This window comes from Physcomitrium patens, chromosome 5, assembly GCF_059467195.1.
Source record: "Physcomitrium patens ecotype Gransden chromosome 5, ASM5946719v1, whole genome shotgun sequence".
NCBI lineage: Eukaryota > Viridiplantae > Streptophyta > Bryopsida > Funariales > Funariaceae > Physcomitrium > Physcomitrium patens.
Genome location: NC_143414.1, coordinates 1,121,873 through 1,140,993, shown reverse-complemented (window position 1 = coordinate 1,140,993; position 19,121 = coordinate 1,121,873). Strand labels below are relative to the sequence as shown.

Here is a 19,121-nt window from a genome sequence, read left to right as displayed (position 1 = left end):
TGATATAAATTAATAGAAATAAATTAAAATAATTAATTTGATATTATCTTATAGAAAAACTTCTTTAAAACTTCTTAAATACAGCTTTGACTTTATACTTGTTTTATAGTTGATTGATAGATTAGAAACTTAGCCAATAAGTTAATCATATGTTGAATGTATTAGTAGCTTCTAGTACAAGCTAATTATAAGGCACATATATAGAAAAGTTTCTTTGCAAGTTAAGACATGTGTCAAAGGTCTTATAAAATGTTGCCATATAGCTCTTAATTAGATAGGATATATGAAAGCAAGAGTGAAGCCTTCTTTACTCTTATTATGGTTTTTTTAGTCATTAATCTTGTTTCAAGACTTTCTAATCTTTTTGTCTTTAGCAATAGCCATTCTGATTTAATATTATACAATCTTTAAGTGATTTTTTAATTCTTTTCAAGTTATACAAGAGTGTATTGATCTTTTAGTTTTTTGAGATTTATATTCTTCTTAGTACTTTTTCAACAAGCATAATAATAGAAATGTGTGTATATATTTTTTACTCAACATTGACAACCATAAGCTAAATCTTCTTATAAGATCTTACTTATATGTTGCAAAAATCTTTTTATTAATCCTATAATCTAAAGCAAAGACTGTCAATGAGGTTATTATCTTGTGGAAGACTCCACTTAGAATTTAGGGACTAGCATAATACTTCAATGTACTTTAGAGGCATGATACACCTCTCATTGTAAAAGAATTACTGTGACATTTCTTTTGAGAGGAAGAAATGGTTGATAATTCATTTTGGAAGCTATTTATAAAACTCTATCTCTTCATTTGTATTTTTTGGACACATGGTAAACATAGAAATATCAAATATAAATTGCATGTATAATCAAGTTTAACAATTGTAAAATTGGACATAAATTTATTTTTGATTATAACCTTTTGTAATTTTAGGTATAATCCTTTGGTATTTAAAATAAATTTTGACATATTTAAATAACTTTGTTAACTTCAATTTGTGCTCAAAAGCCAAATTTTTCTTAAGCATCTTATGGTGTCTACATTGTACTATCCATGATAATAAAGATTATAGGACTCTTACATATAACATTGTACATAGAAAATTGAGAGCTTATTATAGAAATAAAAGATAGAAATACATTATCTAAAAGTAGATGCAACCATGAATTCAATATATGTTGCAGGTTGGTAGGACTCCTTTTGTTGGGCTTCTCTACACCAAATCAAGGTCAAGTTATAAGCCACAACCAACATATGTTTTTCTTCTCATTCATAACTCCAAAGGTTAGATGCAATCTATCTCTATTTCCATGCAATTACACTCTTTCTTAAGTCTTCGTGTCCTACAATTGATCTGAGTTGATAGTTTCTAAGTGGTTTTTTAATTATCAAAACACCTATTTTGGAGTTTCCTAAACAAGTAGAAGAAAGTAATTGTGAGACATTACCTTGATTGTAGGTATGAATTCCATCCATGCAACATTGATTCAAGGCTTGAGAGCAAATAAGCACAATGATGCTACATCATCTTTTCTTTTTGTGGTATCAATGTAATTGGAAAGGTTACACAAACTTTGTTAGATGGACTACTTAGTAGAGAGCTTATTTATTGATGTATGCATAAAATGTAAAGTGGTGTCAAGCTCTGTTCACGAAACATTAGAACATAGACATCTTGGTTATTGGAATAGAAGCAACATTGCTATAGACAAAAAATCTCATATTTTTATTATTATTTTACTACTAAAAACAACAAATCAACATGAAACAATCAAGTTGTAGGCACATTGGTTTTGTTGCCATTGAATGCACCAATATTGCTTGCAAAAACTAAACTCATAATTTGTGGCAAGAGATATACTCCAAGCTAACATACAATTTGTTAATATTATCTATAGCCTTGTATGGTCCTTCAAGGATCAAATAATAGAATCAAGTTTAATTTTCTTAGGTTATCTTGCAAAAGGTCCATGGACAAGATACAAGCACCAAGAATATAGACAAGGAGGTTGAAATAAGGAACAAGAGGTTGGAAACAAAGGGAAGGGGGATAAAGGAAGGAGAAGTGTAATGATGGTATTGACAATACATTGATTTAATAAAGGTTTGGGTTATTTTAATATTTTCTTAAATTTATTATGTATAATGAGAATTTATGATAAATTTTGATTTCAATTTAATAGTAGCTTTGAACAAAATTCATTTGAAATGCTATTAAAGTAAAGATTTTTGTCACAATCTTTTGTTTACATCTCTAATAATAATTTTTTAAGTCACAAATGAGAATAAAGAAAATTCAAAAACATTAATCTATCAAAGTAATTATTTATAATTCTTAAATTTAGTACAAGGTACACTTTTTGTTAAAAAATGATATTATATTCTACACTAATGTTGAAAAAGAACATATTCAACCTATCAAGAAGATTTTGGATAAAAGAAAAGCATTAAGTATTTACCTCATCTATTTACCTCATCTATTTATAACAGAGACTTACACTCCCACTTCTCACGTAGAATTGCAACTCACCGTACTAAGGGGTAACTGCAACAGTTTTGCCCAGAATCTAGTCAAAATTTTCAAGCAGAAATATAGTGTAATGGAAGAGAGGAAGCGACAGTTCGAAGACGTTTACTGTATACTGTACATGAGACAACATATAATCAGAACATTTTACAAATGAAGAGATTTTCGTATAGCCACGGGCAAATACCGACGCTGAGAGTTCAATCTGGATGAAGTACTACATGGAACAACAAGAAGGAATACAGTATGTAACTTACACAGAAGAATGCGTTCATTTTCATAGAGGATTTTAACTTTGGATCCGTAGGCTCTATGCAGTAATTGCGGCGACAATTAGGCAACTTCTCACACAATAGAAAATACTTAACATTCTCAAAATAAATAACCAATGGGCTACGCAGTGGGAGAATGCCTTGGTGCTGAAAAACTAGTCTATGTCGCAAAAACATCGAGTAACACTAAATCTAATAGAAATATAAGGTAACATCGGACAACCAATAGGCACACAGTTCAACCCACCGCCTAGGAGAATAAAATTCATACTTAGGTGGTGTTATGAAACACCAGTAGTGTGTAATAGTCAAGATCGCAGGTCCAATCAACCCTTGGACGCTTTCTCCACTTTCGTTTTTTTCTCCTTCTCGGGTTTCTCAGACTTGTCTGCGCCTGCTCCGCCAGCAGTTTTCTTCGGGAGAAGGACACTGTGGATATTAGGCAGAACACCTCCGTACGCAATCGTGACTCCAGACAAGAGCTTCCCAAGCTCCTCATCGTTCCTGATGGCAAGCTGGATGTGGCGTGGGATGATACGACTCTTCTTATTATCCCTGCTAGCATTCCCGGCCAGCTCCAGAACCTACGGGACGTCACGCAATCGAATTAGGCCTCTGCTTGCAGCACAAAATCGTAGCAACATCCCAAACGAAATCGGGAGGAAATCCAAGAATCAATTCAAACCAAAGACACACTAAAACTCACCTCAGCAGCTAGGTACTCCAAGACGGCAGCCAAATATACGGGGGCCCCAGACCCCACGCGCCGGGCATAGCGACCCTTCTTCAGATAACGGCCAAGTCTACCAACGGGGAACTGAAGGCCAGCCTTAGCAGACCTGCTGACGGACTTCTTCCGCGCAGCGGCACCAGCACCCTTACCCCTTCCAGACATGGCGAAGAAACCCTAGAGAAGGTAGAAGACAACCTCAAACAATCAAACTTGCAAGCAAGCACAGGAGAAGACCAATGTTGGAATGGACCTCGTGGACAACCCCTTCCGTATTTATAACTCCCCGACCTCAAAGCCAAGGGAACGCATCGGGAACCGATGAGAACGCATCCCAATTTCGAACCGCTGAAGCATGCCCAATTCTCCCTCCGATTTTCAATTTTCGTGTCTCGAGTGCTGGTTTTCCCGCCCATTTACAACCCCGCCACATTAAGGTCGACGAAGATGCGATGATTAATCCGCCTTCGAAGTGTTCTGCTCCTCACTGATCACGTCTGAAGGATTTGGTCTCCCGGAAATTGTTAAGGTTTCGAGTCAAGCTTGACGAAGGACCCTTGATGGCTTTACACTGACTACGATATGTACTCACTTCGAGATGGCCATAGCGGCCTGAGTATCAAGATAATTTGATATAGGTTGTCTGATAATCCAGGGCTTTAAGCTGCTTCAGACGTGGATACAGTGAAGAGTGGACCAGTTATATTCAGATTAGAATTTTCGGTATAGCGTTGCGACCTTAAATTAGGGTTAAGTTTTTCGTGTAGAGTGAAATGTGAAGAATTCAGTAAAATACTCAGATGAAATGGTGTGAATATGGTGGTCCGCTTTACTTCAGTTCAGATAAGGATTCAAACTGGTAACTGAAGTCTACGATTGTGTCACTTGATTTTCTAAATTACATCTCCAATGCCTTCCATAATTACCGCACACCCTGATATCCGTGAACTACTTACAAGAGAATATTCAACTGCCACCTGTTGTGCTATTTCCATATTCAAGGCAAAGTAGGAGCATTCAATGACGTCGAGATAGCAGCTCCACCACCAGAACCCCGAAACTTGAAGAGTCGAGGTCATCGTTTCTGATTTGGCTGCTTTCCCAGATGTAAACCCGTCTCAGGAAAAACAAGACAACCAAACCAATACATGATTTAAAAAAAGAATTGGTGAATCGTACGAAGGTGCACAAATCAATGGTAACAGGAGCAACGCAAAATCATCATTTAGCAGTACACTGCCGCAGGACGGCTATCTACACAGCACATTGCAATGCCCTGCAAGAGGGCATAAAACATCGTACGCAGATAGGAGAGAAAAAATTTAGATATAGGGGGTGTTTCAAAACACCAGTTGAATTAGAAAGTAAAGGATTTGATTCACTCCTTGTCGGCCTTTCCCTTCTTCTCCTTCTTTTCTTTCTCAGGCTTCTCAGGTTTTTCCCCTCCAGTCCCTCCAGCAGTCTTCTTAGGGAGCAAGACGCTGTGAATGTTAGGGAGAACCCCTCCGTAGGCAATTGTTACTCCAGACAGAAGCTTCCCGAGCTCCTCATCGTTCCGGATTGCAAGCTGAATATGACGAGGAATGATCCGACTCTTCTTGTTGTCCCTGCTAGCGTTCCCTGCTAACTCAAGGACCTGCATGTGACAGTGGACAGAACATATTTAGGCACCGAAAACAGCCACTGCACTAGTGATCACTTCGCTGATAGAGGAGATCATGAAAGCTAAAAAGTAAAGTGACCATTTACCTCAGCAGCCAGATACTCCAGCACGGCGGCCAAATACACAGGGGCACCAGATCCGACACGCTGCGCATATCGGCCCTTCTTCAGATAGCGGCCAAGTCGACCGACGGGGAACTGAAGCCCAGCTTTGGCAGACTTGGTAACCGATTTCTTCCGTGCGGCGGCCCCGGCACCCTTTCCTCTTCCTGACATGACGAAGAGGGAAACTGTAACCCTATCACAACAATAAACGAACGCGCAGAAAGCACAGACGAACAAAACAAGGCGCTGAAAGAAACGAGGACACTAACACGATATGCTGGGAAGAGGGAAGGCTTGAGGTTATAAGCAGGAGACCGCGTTCCCATGGTAAAGCGCACGTCTCGGCAGGCGGATGTGAATGCTGGGGATCGCGAAGCTTCGGGCGGTGAGGTGAGTTCGAATCTCCCTCCAAATTCAGTCCCCGCTCCCGCCAGTCCTCGAGAGAGGTGTGGTGGTCGTTCGTTTCGTTGCTTGGCATTGAAGACTTCGAAGCGGTGGATGCTTCTTGTTCTGATGATGGATGTGTGGATATGGATGATCTCGTTTTTAGAATCCATTGTCGAGGAGTTGAAGAAGCCAACTATTTGGATGTGTTTTGAGATTTATTTTTATGAAATAATCCAAAAGTTAGTTGAACCATTGAAAACAATTATATTGGTTTGCTATCTATATTAAAGTTATATATCCAATTTGATTTTTATATATAACTATAATAGGCATGTGTGTGTATATAAATATATATATATATATATATATATGAAATTGTTGAATTGATCTAAACATCTACTAGATACTAGATTGATCCACTCATCATCATTAGCAGTAGATCCAACCATTTTTTCATTTGTTTTTAAGGAGTACAAATCCAATAGTGGAGAATATTTTGATGGTGGTTAGGATGGGTGGATTGATTTAGTAAATGCTTGGATCTATTTAACAATTCCATATATATATATATATAGATGTATACATTAGTTAGTATTTATTATAAACTAATAGAAACTTGTGCCATTGGGAACATGCAAACAAATAAAATGATTTGTTGTACCATTAATAAATTGGAGGTCTTTTTATATGTGATGCAATAATTTTTGTTGGCTAAGAATTTCTTTGATTTTTGCAAATGAGAGGGCTTTTTATGTCTTTGTCTTAGAATTGTGCTTCCTTCTTATATAGATTAATTGACATTATAATACTTATATGTGATGCAATAATTTTTGTTGGCTAAGAATTTCTTTGATTTTTGCAAATGAGAGGGCTTTTTATGTCTTTGTCTTAGAATTGTGCTTCCTTCTTATATAGATTAATTGACATTATAATACTTATATTATGAATCCATAAGAAATAAATTAAGACCAAGCAATATATAATAATATGATTTTAAATATTCAATAATAATAATAATAATAATAATAACAACAATGACAAAATATTAAACGATTTCATTGTTGATAAAGCTTTGTCTAAAATAAAATGATTAGTGTAATTAATTAAGATTAGTAACTAGAGACTAATATATGAAAAATATAAAAAAATAAATAAAAATCAACATGTGTAAAAAGGATTACCAAAAGTACAACTTAATTCATATATATAAATTTGTGTATGCAAATTATGACTATCTTGTATAACCATGTAAATAATTAATTCTTTTGGAATGCTAACATTTATGAATTACTTTATTTATGATTGGTTACACATTTGTAAAAACAAACTGTGAAATGTGTTATCAGCTTTCTATCTTCTCAAAAAAAATATATATATATTCATAAATACATGTGGGGTTTACATCAAACTTGTGAGTACTGAATTGATTTCCAAAGTATTACACCACAACTTTTTTGTGGGTGGAATAAAGATATTATCTGTGGATTTTATCTGCCTTTATGAAGCTCGCTTTAATAATCTCACACAAAGATCAAAAATTGTTAAATAACACAAATGATAGTGACAATGTCTATAGTATACACTATAATTGTTTTGTTGAAACAATAGAAATTAGTAGTTAAACAAATAAACCATGTACATTATTCTAACACTTCTCTACATCCATGTAGCATAGACAACTACAAACAAGTATTTATACTGAACACATTATGATATGTTTTATTATGTAAAACTTGTAAAGGAATAAATGAATGTTTTGAATATTGTGTTCATTGCAATAAGTTTCTCAAATTTTTAGCAATTATTAAACTATGAACAAAAAACAATTCAATTTACTTGATTGATAAGTTTGATGGAATGATTAATGTTTTTTTTAGTTAACAAAAAGTTTAATTTTTACTAATAGGCATCATTAAAAATATCACATTAAAAGAACATACTATTAATATTCCTATCATTCATACTAACAGCAACAACACAGTTGAAAAATAATATTTTAATTTTTTATTGATACTTAAAATATGTATTTTAACAATAAATAAATCATTCTTGGTTGAAATGGATCTCATGTATTCAAATATCACATTGTTGGTAAGATATAAATCATTACAAAAATACGATGGAATGTAAACAATATTTCCAGTATATTGGAAATGTATTGCATTTGACTATTTATATATATGAATTTGCATCCTCTGAACATTGTAATACAAAATTTCCATGTCATCATAACATTACAATTGCATTTATTTAAAGAAATCTGCAACAAGTAATTTAAACCACAAATCACTACTATGTTTAGATTCGTGGTTTAAATTACTTGCACATGAATGGAATCAACGTATTTTTTAAAGAATATAAAATAATTAAGTTATAAAAATAAAATAATAAATTGATATGACGCCAGCCCTAATTGCTCTGAACTAGTTTCAGAGTCCAACGTTTGTGAGAACGAGGAAGAGGCGCTTGCGGAGCCATGGCGATGGAATAAGAAAAATGCAGACGTTGGGAGTTTTCAGTGAATTCGATTCTTGCCTCACTAACGCCTCGCATCGAGGCCGAGAAAGCGGCATTCGTGGAAAACCTTAACGCCGTTGAAAGAACCCCCCCATCCCAACGACAGTAGCGTAAATGACGAAGGAATTGGACGCAACTTTGCTTGCTATTTAGGGTACCAGAAGATTACCACACCGAGGCGTGCCTGTTCGAGCTCTTGCACACGCTCCGCCGTGTTCACAGAACCGGCACAAATAGGAAGGGTCGGCACTCGCTACCGAGCGCGGACGAAGCCCAATCGGGTCCATTAATTTTCTGTCTGTTGGCTGGAATACAACCCTAGCTGCGTTTGTAAGCCAAGAGTGACTGAATCCTAATTCTCCGATGAGATTGTGTACTCCCCCCTCCCTTGCTATTGTAACGAGATCCTTTGTACCCAACAAAAATACGACTCAATTAGTGCGGGAATGACATACGCTGAGATTGACGACAACAGAGACAGTCTCCAGATATCGAATTGAACTGATGAATAGCAAATTGTCACAACAGATTCGTATCCGTGGATGAGAGAGAGAGAGAGAGAGAGAGAGAGAGAGAGAAGTCAAGTGGTGAGGAGAAAGACACATCGGAGCAAACCTCTTCGCATCTCCAACATAGCAAATCCGATTTTAGCCACTAAGGAATTACAAAATTCTGCACTCCTCTCTACAGGACGCAATGCAGCACTGAAGTGCCCTCGCAATTGTCCGCCAATCTTCACCGCGTGCGATGCGAATGGTGCTGGAGACGTGGTTTTCATAGCCGTCTGCAGAGCTCATCAAAGAGTCGCTTCCCCTGCAGATTGCTGTGCAGGCGCTTCTTCCCCACCGCCCACCTGCAAAAGTGGCCTGTATCGGACTTCTATTTCCATACTTTTTGCTGCAGTAATTTGCAAGTGTGATTTTACAAAGTTTTGTTTTGTTTTTTTAATTATACTCATGTTCAAATGAAATTTCTTTGGATGAAAAAATAGATTACTATGTTGGGTATTAGCGAAACACTAAAGAAAACAAAACAATACCAAACATCAACCAACAAACTGCGTTTGAAAACATATTCTGAAATGCTTTATGTTTTGGTATTTCATAGAAATTAATTATTTTATTTGATATTAAGACGCAATCATTTTATTTTTTAAAATTTGATTGAAGTCTTTAAAACATATAGCAAGATTAAAACTTAATCAAAGAGTTGACATAAATTGTTTTACAGAATCTGATGGATCGTATTTTAATATGTAGATACAAAATTTAATTTTATTAATTATTTTATTTAAAATATGAATTTAAATGTAGTAAATAGAGAAGAAATTGTATATCCCGAACGAAGTGTAGTGCAAGTTGTTGCAAGAGTTTCAACTTTGCTATCCAAAGAAATAGAAATCAAAAGTTGTTGGAAAGATAAAGACACACTTTTATTGAACTATAATTAATAAAAAAATTAAAATAACATTGCAATACAAACACAATTCTTTTGGATATTACACTAAGTGTGTATTGAAACAATAAAATTAATTATTCTTATAATATTGTAACAAAAATACATTTAAAAAATAAATTATATATTTTAAAAATAAAGAAAATTGAAAGTTTCACCAAAAATAGTTACAAATTTAGAACTTAACTACAATAATTGTTATTTGTTAGTTACAAAACTCAAAAAATATGATAAAGTTTTTACAACAATAAAAGGTATGCTACAAAGTTATTATCAAATCATATATTTATCACAAAATAATCATGTATTATACTACAACCTCTACTTTTTGATAAATAAATACATATATAACTTGATTTTTTATAATAATATAATATTAAAATAATATATTTATTTCAGAATTACATGAACAAACATGAATTTTCCAAAAAATAAATATTTTATGCATTTTAAAAATGTTAATTCTTTAAATGCATTAACCAAATATTTTCTCTTTAGATAATTAACTAATGTTCAACTTAAGATTCCGAAAACATAAAAAATAAAAAAATCTACATTTTAAACAAACACATCACTCATAACATTGCAAATCAAGTAGTCAATATTAACACACACCATATCAATACCACAAATCATAACATAGATAGATTCAATTCAATATTGTTGCAAAACACACATATTCCAAGATTATCACTATGTTTGCTTAGACAAGACATTTATTTCTCCGACTATTTTGGCTTGTTAAAGCCATACTTATCTAATTAACATAAACATCTTATTTTGGATATATATATATATATATATATATAAGTATATATATTTGTGTCTACAAGAGATGCATTTGGATTGCCATAAAAGATCTATATGACATATGCATCAGATATAAAAAATCACCCATTGGAGGGGGAAGGACAACTATAATGAAGCACCAACAACCAAGGGGGAATTATAAGGAGCATTAATCTTCAAAAAGCTATAACTTGTCTATAAGTTTTTACTTAACTTTTTGGCATCTTTATATAAGATGCTATTTGGAAAAAATGAAGATACCAAAAAAACACCTCATACACTTGTTTAGATAAATTTCAAATACGTTACAACCTTCTAACATGCATGCACTGTTTAAGATAAAAAAATAAACATAAAATAATATAATTTTGAAATTTTCTTATTCTCTGTTTAATTTAATTGGACAAGGTTTTCTACTTATATATTTATTCCTAAAGACATGAAGTTATTTTTATTTATTTTATTTTATCCTACTTAGACAATCTTAGCAAGCTCTACCACAACATCAACAAAATTACCAACCCTAACTGCATCAAACGACAACATCACAGCAAACAAATTAAAAATTGCATGTGATAATCAAATTTCAAACTAGTACAATAGAGAGAGTGCTGTTGTAAGTACATAGTGTACCAATACCAACACATTTACCAAAAGAGCACTAACACACTTAAGAATACATCTCCCTCCCACATCTTCCACAAGAGTGGAGAATAATAGTATATTATACGCGTAGACAACAATACAACGGATAAAACGCACCGATTTCACACCACCCCGACGCACCCCCGTTTCGTCGCAACGCAGACCATCGCCGTCGCAATGGCAACTGACTGAAACCGAAGTGCACAGGGAATGGGTGATGTAGAGTTTGCGACGCGTTCGGGGAAGATGGATTCCTGAGGTGGGGATGATGAACCAGGTGTGCGAGATGTTAAAATTACGGGGTATACAACCCTGGATGCGAGAATTGTCGCATGCAGCATGTTTATTAAACAAGGACTCGATGCGTCCCTTAGTGCGAATTCCAATGCAGCAGTATGTTCACCCAATTGTCTTCCCCGCAGATGCTCCGTGGGGATTAAGCCGATGTTGAATGGAACCCATATGCCGGACAGTTTTAGTCCTGATCGACTCATCTTCGTGCAATCAAGCAGGCCCATGAAGCTCAGGGAAGTCGGCAGATCGTTCGACAGAATCTGGCTGCGTTTGGAGACAAGCGCAATGCCAGCTTCGGGGATGGAACAAATTCAACATACATCGAGCATACGTGACATAAGTTCATGGAAACTGACCGCAATTTTTTTCTAAAAGTGTGTGCCAAATCGATGAGGGTGGTTTTGGAATTTTACACAGGAGGAAGGCGAAGTGGCTGAACAAGCTCTATACTCTCAGGTGCCCACACACATACACTCATTCAATGGAAATCCAGAAGAAATTGCTTACCAGGATCTGGTGCAGTTTCAACATGAGTAGCAACCCCTAGAGAGCGGAACAAACCCAACACAATCAAGCGCCTCCGTCATGAGAACCAAGTTGAACTGTGATCCAGACAGGTCACACTAAGAGCCTTCGATGATGGCAGTAATTCACAAGTTCCGTGATTACTACTCAGAGGTTTGAACATGCGCCGCAGAAGAGAGTTATTGAAAATAAGGTTGACTAGCGAATGGTTTGTCGGTTCACATAAATTGCACACCAGAAAGAGATTCAAGCCTTTGAGAATTGCCTGTAGTGGAGCCTCTCTTCATAAAGCGTCGAAACGTGCTGAGCATCGGAGAGTGTGAGTGCGTCATGAGGGAGAGGACTTTTTCGGACTTATAGTTGCTTGAGCGTTGTGGGTTGTCTTCGGAGAGGAAGGAGAAGGGAGTTCAAACGATTTGCTGAGGGGGCGTGCCAGAAAGGTTGGGTGTTCTTCGCCCGCCATCACCACGTATGTCAGCTCAACGCTGGCGTCACAAGCCTTGACGTTGGGACCCAATTTCTCCTTGACGTCCAAGGATGTTGCATCGTAGCGAGCTCGTTCCGCACCGCCTGCTTCCCAAGCCCCGTCAGCCCATAGGACCCGCTCTTGGTCATCCCGAATTGCGCCCCTGACGCGTCTCCTGTGGCAAATATACTGGAAGCAGATCCAGAGAAAAATGAGAGTGACGATTCCCGAGCCAAGCATGATGAGGAAGAGCAAGTAGATCGGCAAATTGCCTGTAGCTGAGTGGTCGTGAGGCCCACCAAGACCCCTTCCGTCACTGTATCCCTGCCCATTGAAGTCATTGCTAGACATCTTCTCAGATTTCTACAAGCGCCTTCAAACGTCTTGCTGGTTCTCCCACATCTGTAGAACTAACAATCAAATTCATGAGATCAACAGCCGTTTTCTTCGAGTAATTGCTCTAATCTCGTGGTATTAAATCTTCTAAACCACAACCTTCAATAATGACTATGCTTGTATCTGTGCGGAGAAGTTGGTGTCAAGATTGCCTAGGTCTTCGGTTCTTTCGACAGTTTCACGTATCGAGTTTCAAATTTTGGTCAATAAGTTTGTACAATGAACATGTACTAGGAGGATCTTGGAGTTCCCGTAAGAAAAGGAGTTCTCGAATCCGCATCCAAAAAAATGTTAACTGACTGCGGCCAAGAACGAATACATCTTCTATGGCAGCACAATCCTTCACAGTTTTTTTCCTCCCAAAAATGTCAGGGTTATGAATTCGACGACCACCGACATTTAGTATGTAACAATCGTCCGCTAATTCCTATCGATAAACAGCAAGTTTCTTTCACTCTCTGAAGGCAATTGGAGAACTTGCCTGCAGGAAGAACCAGCGGTGTCGAGGAAAAAACCCAGCGATCGCCTAAGCCACAAACGTTGTAACCTACTCTCGAAAGTAAAACGACTTCATGCTACGGGCGTCAAAGTATGTGGAACTCCTCGCAGTCTACAAACTCGTACTAAAATCTTCTGGATTTCTCTGCTCAAGTCTAGGAACGTACAAAGACCACGACCGATCTCACACCCAATTTGGATTGACATCCCCACTGCAACTTGAGGAAAACGGCCCTGGCTCGACAACTACATGCACAAGCAAGAGACACAGAGCAACCCGACAAATCTAGAACAGCTATCAATCATCAATGTCGTCAACCTATTTGTGCTGAAAGACCGCAGGGTCGCTGCCAAGGTTTACATGCGAGTCGCGTAGTGAATCTTGACTAAGGCCGTCGGCATTAGAAATGTTGAGCCTTTTCGTTGCGTCAAGCGAGAAAATTCAGAGTCGTCAACACGACAACCCAAAAAAAGAATCCGACGAAGGAGAAAGGAGACAGCCAAGGTGGCGAAAGTCAAGAAGATCCAACTTTCCTACAGATAGAACCTGCACTGTTCACCACAGTGGGTCACAGTGCCAGCGGCTCATCGGCCAGGTCTGTGCCGCGAATGGCTTCATATATCGGAGGAGATCTTTGAAAGAGAGTCTAAAGAAGGGCACACAATTGAGTGAAGGTGAAGTATTCTACTTTACTTTTATGACCGAGATCATTGTACAGGAAAACTATGGGTTGCAGGCACTGTCTGCCGCAAACATGCCCATCAATCTTCATCGCTAGCTGGCTGCTGCTAAATTACACTAAAATACAAGTTGATGATTCACGCTCCCCCAGTCGTGTAAGCTCTCTCCTCTGAACATCGAGAGGATGGCCAATATTGGTTAAGAATGGAACACCTCTGCGACGTCTAACACTCTACAGATTGTAACAAGCTAAGAAGAATGGGATACACATTACTCAGCCCGGTCCACTAATCATGGGGGTCTTCACAAAGGCGTCTATGAAAAGGTCTTCAGATAATCTACATCTACACTTGCTACTTGGTACAAAATCGTGTAGTCTACTCTCGCTACCTAAATGTATCAGGATAAGTTATAATCCTGATCTTGATACTGGATGAACAGCATTGCTATGAAGGTGCTTAGTCATGAAAGGAATCATTGCTGAAAGTAAAGCATCCGGACATTCTTCGTGCGGTAGATGACCACAATTTGGTACTAGCACAAGCCTCTGCAGAATCATCAGGAAGAGGATTAGAACCTAACTGAAGCCGGAAGAACATCAAATGACCAAAAGTGAAGCTTGAGAGTGCACGTTTCATCATCCCAACATTGGCAACAGTTAACATTGACGAAGTGGAGTGACATACCGAGTTCGGAAGCTGTGATGCCAAGGACTGGGTAGTCTTTATGGGCACCAGGTTATCTTTACTTCCAGCTACAACCAGGACTGGCAAGTTCGATACACATCGCACTAACTCAGCTGCACTAGAGGTGGACAAAACTGCAGTAGCAGAGGTGGCCTTGCAGACTTCCGACATGGCCTTGTCCCAGTTCTCTACACGAAGAGGTGCCTGCAGCAACAATGATATCTGTTACTATCATAGAAGTGCTTGAGGTGTCAGGCGACACGACCTCCAATAAGATTGTCGTTGGTGATAGACCAATTCAAAGAAAAGGAAACGACAAAAAACAGCGAATACAAACCTTGTAAAAATCCAACGTCTCTGACGTGAGCTTTGAGGCATCATGCCAGGCACGACGAGTAGTAACTTGCGCTATTTCGGAGCGTAAAAGAGGTCTTAACATGTGACGCCCAAGGCGTGTTTGCAACAACACTCGAGCAGTAGATGACACAGTCTCCTTATCGAAACTAACACCTACTAATACCACTCCTTCAACTCGAACCTGCACCGACCGAGGTTTCAGTGTGCAATATTAGCAACACTTCCCTAGATTAGCATGGCGATGATAATTAGGATAAATTGAAGGACCACGAATAAATTCTAAAATACAGAACAAAGAAATAAAGAAATGAAGAGAGAAAGCATGCGAAAGATCGCGGATCTAACCTGAATGGAGTCTCTTGATTCCAGAGCCATTGCAGCAGCCATGAGTGCAAGCACGCCACCGTCAGAATGACCCACAAGAACAACCGAAGTAAAGCCTAGCCTCTGACAAAAGGCGAAAAGCAAATCCACCTGCTCCATTGGAAACGATTGTGTCAAAAACCATGATATGCTTCACATTTTCAAGGAGGCCTGTAAGCACCACGAAGACAATTATCAGCATTGTATACGGAATACACTTAAATACCTGGGTCTGTAACTCGTAAGGGTTCGACAACCCTTTCGGCTCCCACTCAGACCTTTGGGGCCGTGAGGTCAGTCCCCAACCCGGCCGATCGAAGGCGACAACTCTACAACCAACCTCTCTGGCCACGGTGGCCATTACATGCCTCCATGAAAACACGCCGCCTCCAAAACCATGAATGAAAATAACTCCTGGTGAGTTTCCATCAAAATCCCCGTTCACGAATGGCACAGTGGATGCGACCCCGGACCCTTGATGGGTTTCCTGCAAGATCGCTTGCCATCCATTCAGCGTTGCGGGACCGTTCCTCCAACTTGTGGATCCGTACACTGAATAATCATCACCTGCGTAACCACTCAACAGGGGTACCTGGACGGATAAGTGCATGGATCCAGTAGTAGATGACCGCACAAGAGGGTTCCACGCAGTCATTACATTTGATGAATTTTCCGAAGTCAAGCTCTGTGAATATTGTGGCAATTCGTCTCTTTCGTATGGACCCTTGAAAGACACTTCAGTATATGTACCGACTTCGACCAACTTGTAATGTATAGACAGCCCTTTCAAATCCATGAATAGGCTATTATAGTCAGCAAGCAGGTAAGCAGGTACATCCTTATCATCATCCTGTAGTGGATTTATCATCACATTTCTTTCTAAATCATTCGTTCGAGAGTAAGTTGGCGAGGAAACCCGAGGGACGTGCTGGTAAAGAGTCATGGACATTTTTCTGGCTGATGAGCCCATGTCTAATCTATCAAAGGAGAGCTTACGGCGAGCCTGACACCTTGTCCGGTAAGCTATAAAAATGTGTAACAAAGAAAATAAAGCCGATGAGACCAAGAGCAGTGGCAGTGTGATCTTGTGTCTCCTTTCTCCAGGTGAAACAGGTAATCCCGTGGAAACCTCAAAATGATCAAACATAGACGCCTTCACGGAGAGAAACACCATCGAACCGATCCCAGAAACGATAGTGATACCCAAATATGGACCGTGGCATAGGCTTGGGATGGCACAAACGGCATAAAAAACTGAAATAGCATCGAAACGTTGAGTTAGAATGAGTAAACAACGTCAAAAGAAAACTTCTACAGCTGTGGAAAACTGCGAATACACTGCTTACAACGCAGGGTCATGACAATTGAGTAAGCTAAAGATTTCTAGAGACACAGGGAGTAGAAGTATGTGTGTGTCTGCAGAGACTGGTGGACTTACAGAGAGCAGCAAAAGAACGCCCCAAGGACAGTAGAGGGATGTCAACAAGAGATCCCCGGAAGCTGTATGTTGCCCAATCAGCTCTGAATGAGAAACATAACCTGCAGCATGTGAAAGCGGAGAAGACGGTACATACGTCTGCAATGGAGACGAGAACAGGGCCAGAGGACACGAACAATGATCCAAACATGTTAACAAGGAAGAAAAGGGTCCTTCCAGCTCTTTTCAGAGTTTCAAGGCTACCCCTCCCTGCACCCATGATAACTGTCCTTTACACTTCAGCGATTATGCTCAGTCGAAACTTGATACGTTCTCCACGCATTCGATTTTCGCTACACCAGCTCACAATGTAACCCCGCCCTTTTCTCAAACTGAATCGAAGCTATCAGCTGCAACGAACCGCACTGCTTCATAGAGTTACTGAGATGTGTGTTACTGGAAAATAGAGCTCCTAGATGGCGGATTATGCTGGAAAACCGTTAACACAGAAGCGCCACCCTGTACACAAGCAAACGAATCCGTTACAATCAATCGTTTACTCAATGCCACACCTGCTTTTCTTGACTATCCTAATCCCGAATTGCTTCATTAATAGCACCGGCAACGCTGACTCTCAAAAATTCTGAGAAAGTTTTCTTGCACAAGATTGCTCGAGAGAGCACTAGTATGCAGGGATCCAAAAAGACCTGACAGATCAACACTTTGTGATGATCCCTAGAGGAATTCTATAGAGATCTAGACGGAGTCCATGGAGCATTACAGCCCTAAGCGAGTGGCCGTATGTGTTTTAACAAATACGGAAAAGAACAATAGTAAATCAATATCGTCTTGAGTTGGTTAATCGAACGATGGAAGGTGACCACAAATGATCACCAAAACGAAGGGCAACAATTTATAGAAGCGGCCTGGCCCTAGAGAAGTTGAATATAGATAACATCACTAGCAACAGGGGGGCTGGAGATATCTTCCAACAATCTAATAACATTGATGACGTGCGGAAGCAACTTGAAAAAAAGAATTCATACCACGCAAATACTACTAGAAAGACCTAGCAGGATTACCTCGGAGATAGCAGCCTACTTCAAGAGCTTCTATCTGTACCTTGACTCAACAATAGAACACGACTCACGTGACAAACAGCACATAGGGAGCTAAAAGACACTTCCCGTTTGACAAAATGTGGACAGAGAGAGGGAGAGAGAGGAAGAAGAGGGAAATCTATATATATATATATATATATATATATGCACACGCACACTTTAGAGCTATCTACTGAGGAAGTGTTGTTTCCCTCCACCTCTGTCCTCTACTTAAGAACGAACGTAACATGAATCTCCAATTACTACAACTGATCCTTAAGTTCAAAGAATTACGACCAATTTCAATACCAGCTTCTCTACAGACCTGCGTCAAGCAGCCGATCCTCAACCCCAATCCTTTGGGATTCGCGTCACCACGTAGGTCCCATTGCATCACAGCACGTCTCGTCCAGGCCAGAGAAGGAATTGAACAAACTTGTCGACCAAGAAGCCAGCACAGTCACCTCCATCCGCAAACTCAAGCCCCCCTCCCAACACTTACTGGCACCAAACTCACTCCAACACTTATCTCACGAGTAGTGAACTCAAAAACACGGCCCGACCGACCGGATACAGCCCGCACTTACTGCTGAACCGACTTGCAGAGTCGAGCAGAGACACGGAACCATGCGAGAAAGAGGAAGCTCGCTTTGGTCTTCGTCAACTGACCCGGGACTTCACTACGCTGGGAAATTACAGAGACAGTGGACTTGAAGTTTTAATAGCAGACGAGAAAGATGGAGGGCAGAGGGTGAAAAGTCCAGCCACCCCTCCCGCCCTTGCCCAACCAGTTACCCTCGCGCCCTGATTATGCTGCAAGATCTACGCGTGGGCCCAGTAGGTGTGCTTGTAATAGGGACACAGGGGAGGATGCGAGATAGACATAAATTGACCCCCCCACCCTTTCTTCAAAAACCACCGCTAGGGCTAAGCTTTCTACTCCGTCGCCGCAGGACGCGATACTCAACCCCAGATGCGCCAAAATTGGCCTCATAAACACAATAAACTAAACCCCTCAAGTCCGCGGCCATAGGGTCGATCGAGCTCTAGAAGATGCTATTCCAACGGGGCGAATCCAACAACGAGCTAGCCATAATCGTGGCTAGTTCTAACCTCCGTGTCTGGGTAGGGATGGACCTTATGCTAACCTTATGCTAATGCACCCGAATATAGGAAGCCGGATGCAAAACCTCTGGCCGTTAATCTCTCTGCTTGATGCAGTTTCAAGCTTTGGAGCTTTTA

The 19,121-nt window shown here is 39.3% G+C and overlaps 4 protein-coding genes and 1 long non-coding RNA gene across 8 annotated transcripts; all 5 read right to left on the bottom strand.

The window, feature by feature from the left end:
- Positions 1-2,782: 2,782 nt before the first annotated feature.
- Positions 2,783-3,772, bottom strand: LOC112282757 (histone H2A-III). Its single transcript, XM_024520812.3, has 2 exons — positions 3,512-3,772; positions 2,783-3,389 (listed from the first exon to the last, which is right to left on the bottom strand). Exons 1-2 carry the CDS (start codon positions 3,698-3,700, stop codon positions 3,132-3,134), a joined length of 447 nt encoding a protein of 148 aa, XP_024376580.1. The 5' UTR covers positions 3,701-3,772; the 3' UTR covers positions 2,783-3,131.
- A 955-nt stretch (positions 3,773-4,727) lies between these two features.
- LOC112282758 (histone H2A-III) lies at positions 4,728-5,565 on the bottom strand. Its single transcript, XM_024520813.3, has 2 exons — positions 5,285-5,565; positions 4,728-5,171 (listed from the first exon to the last, which is right to left on the bottom strand). Exons 1-2 carry the CDS (start codon positions 5,471-5,473, stop codon positions 4,914-4,916), a joined length of 447 nt encoding a protein of 148 aa, XP_024376581.1. The 5' UTR covers positions 5,474-5,565; the 3' UTR covers positions 4,728-4,913.
- Positions 5,566-7,807: 2,242 nt separating this feature from the next.
- Positions 7,808-9,789, bottom strand: LOC149989220 (uncharacterized). Its single transcript, XR_016502815.1, has 2 exons — positions 8,822-9,789; positions 7,808-8,613 (listed from the first exon to the last, which is right to left on the bottom strand). It is a non-coding gene; the product is annotated as an uncharacterized LOC149989220 (long non-coding RNA).
- Positions 9,790-11,007: 1,218 nt separating this feature from the next.
- On the bottom strand, positions 11,008-13,549 carry LOC112282357 (uncharacterized). 2 transcript variants are annotated; one of them, XR_012217553.2, is made up of 3 exons: positions 13,258-13,549; positions 11,897-12,782; positions 11,008-11,681 (listed from the first exon to the last, which is right to left on the bottom strand). XR_012217553.2 is itself a non-coding variant. In XM_024519865.3 (2 exons), exon 2 carries the CDS (start codon positions 12,729-12,731, stop codon positions 12,243-12,245), a length of 489 nt encoding a protein of 162 aa, XP_024375633.1. In that variant the 5' UTR covers positions 12,732-12,782; positions 13,258-13,399; the 3' UTR covers positions 11,008-12,242. The 2 variants fall into 2 exon arrangements, 1 of the variants encoding a protein (XP_024375633.1); XM_024519865.3 differs by having other exon boundaries at positions 11,008-12,782; positions 13,258-13,399.
- A 395-nt stretch (positions 13,550-13,944) lies between these two features.
- On the bottom strand, positions 13,945-18,365 carry LOC112282356 (uncharacterized). 3 transcript variants are annotated; one of them, XM_024519863.3, is made up of 7 exons: positions 18,189-18,365; positions 16,801-17,298; positions 15,589-16,616; positions 15,345-15,473; positions 14,980-15,180; positions 14,643-14,846; positions 13,945-14,503 (listed from the first exon to the last, which is right to left on the bottom strand). In XM_024519863.3, the coding sequence occupies exons 2-7, from the start codon at positions 17,057-17,059 to the stop codon at positions 14,366-14,368; spliced, it is 1,959 nt and encodes a 652-aa protein (XP_024375631.1). In that variant the 5' UTR covers positions 17,060-17,298; positions 18,189-18,365; the 3' UTR covers positions 13,945-14,365. The 3 variants fall into 3 exon arrangements, with proteins under 3 accessions (XP_024375631.1, XP_024375630.1, XP_024375632.1); XM_024519862.3 differs by having other exon boundaries at positions 18,205-18,365; XM_024519864.3 differs by lacking the exon at positions 18,189-18,365 and adding an exon at positions 17,862-18,182.
- Positions 18,366-19,121: the final 756 nt, after the last annotated feature.

Coding starts and splice junctions, on each gene's coding strand:
- LOC112282357 (XM_024519865.3), bottom strand. CDS start 12,731: ATGTCTAGCAATGACTTCAATGGGCAGGGATACAGTGACGGAAGGGGT.
- LOC112282757 (XM_024520812.3), bottom strand. CDS start 3,700: ATGTCTGGAAGGGGTAAGGGTGCTGGTGCCGCTGCGCGGAAGAAGTCC. Junction 3,390..3,511: donor TGGAGTACCTAGCTGCTGAG/GTGAGTTTTAGT, acceptor GACGTCCCGTAG/GTTCTGGAGCTGGCCGGGAA.
- LOC112282758 (XM_024520813.3), bottom strand. CDS start 5,473: ATGTCAGGAAGAGGAAAGGGTGCCGGGGCCGCCGCACGGAAGAAATCG. Junction 5,172..5,284: donor TGGAGTATCTGGCTGCTGAG/GTAAATGGTCAC, acceptor TGTCACATGCAG/GTCCTTGAGTTAGCAGGGAA.
- LOC112282356 (XM_024519863.3), bottom strand. CDS start 17,059: ATGGGTGCAGGGAGGGGTAGCCTTGAAACTCTGAAAAGAGCTGGAAGG. Junction 15,181..15,344: donor AATCAAGAGACTCCATTCAG/GTTAGATCCGCG, acceptor CGGTCGGTGCAG/GTTCGAGTTGAAGGAGTGGT. Junction 14,504..14,642: donor CATCACAGCTTCCGAACTCG/GTATGTCACTCC, acceptor ATGATTCTGCAG/AGGCTTGTGCTAGTACCAAA.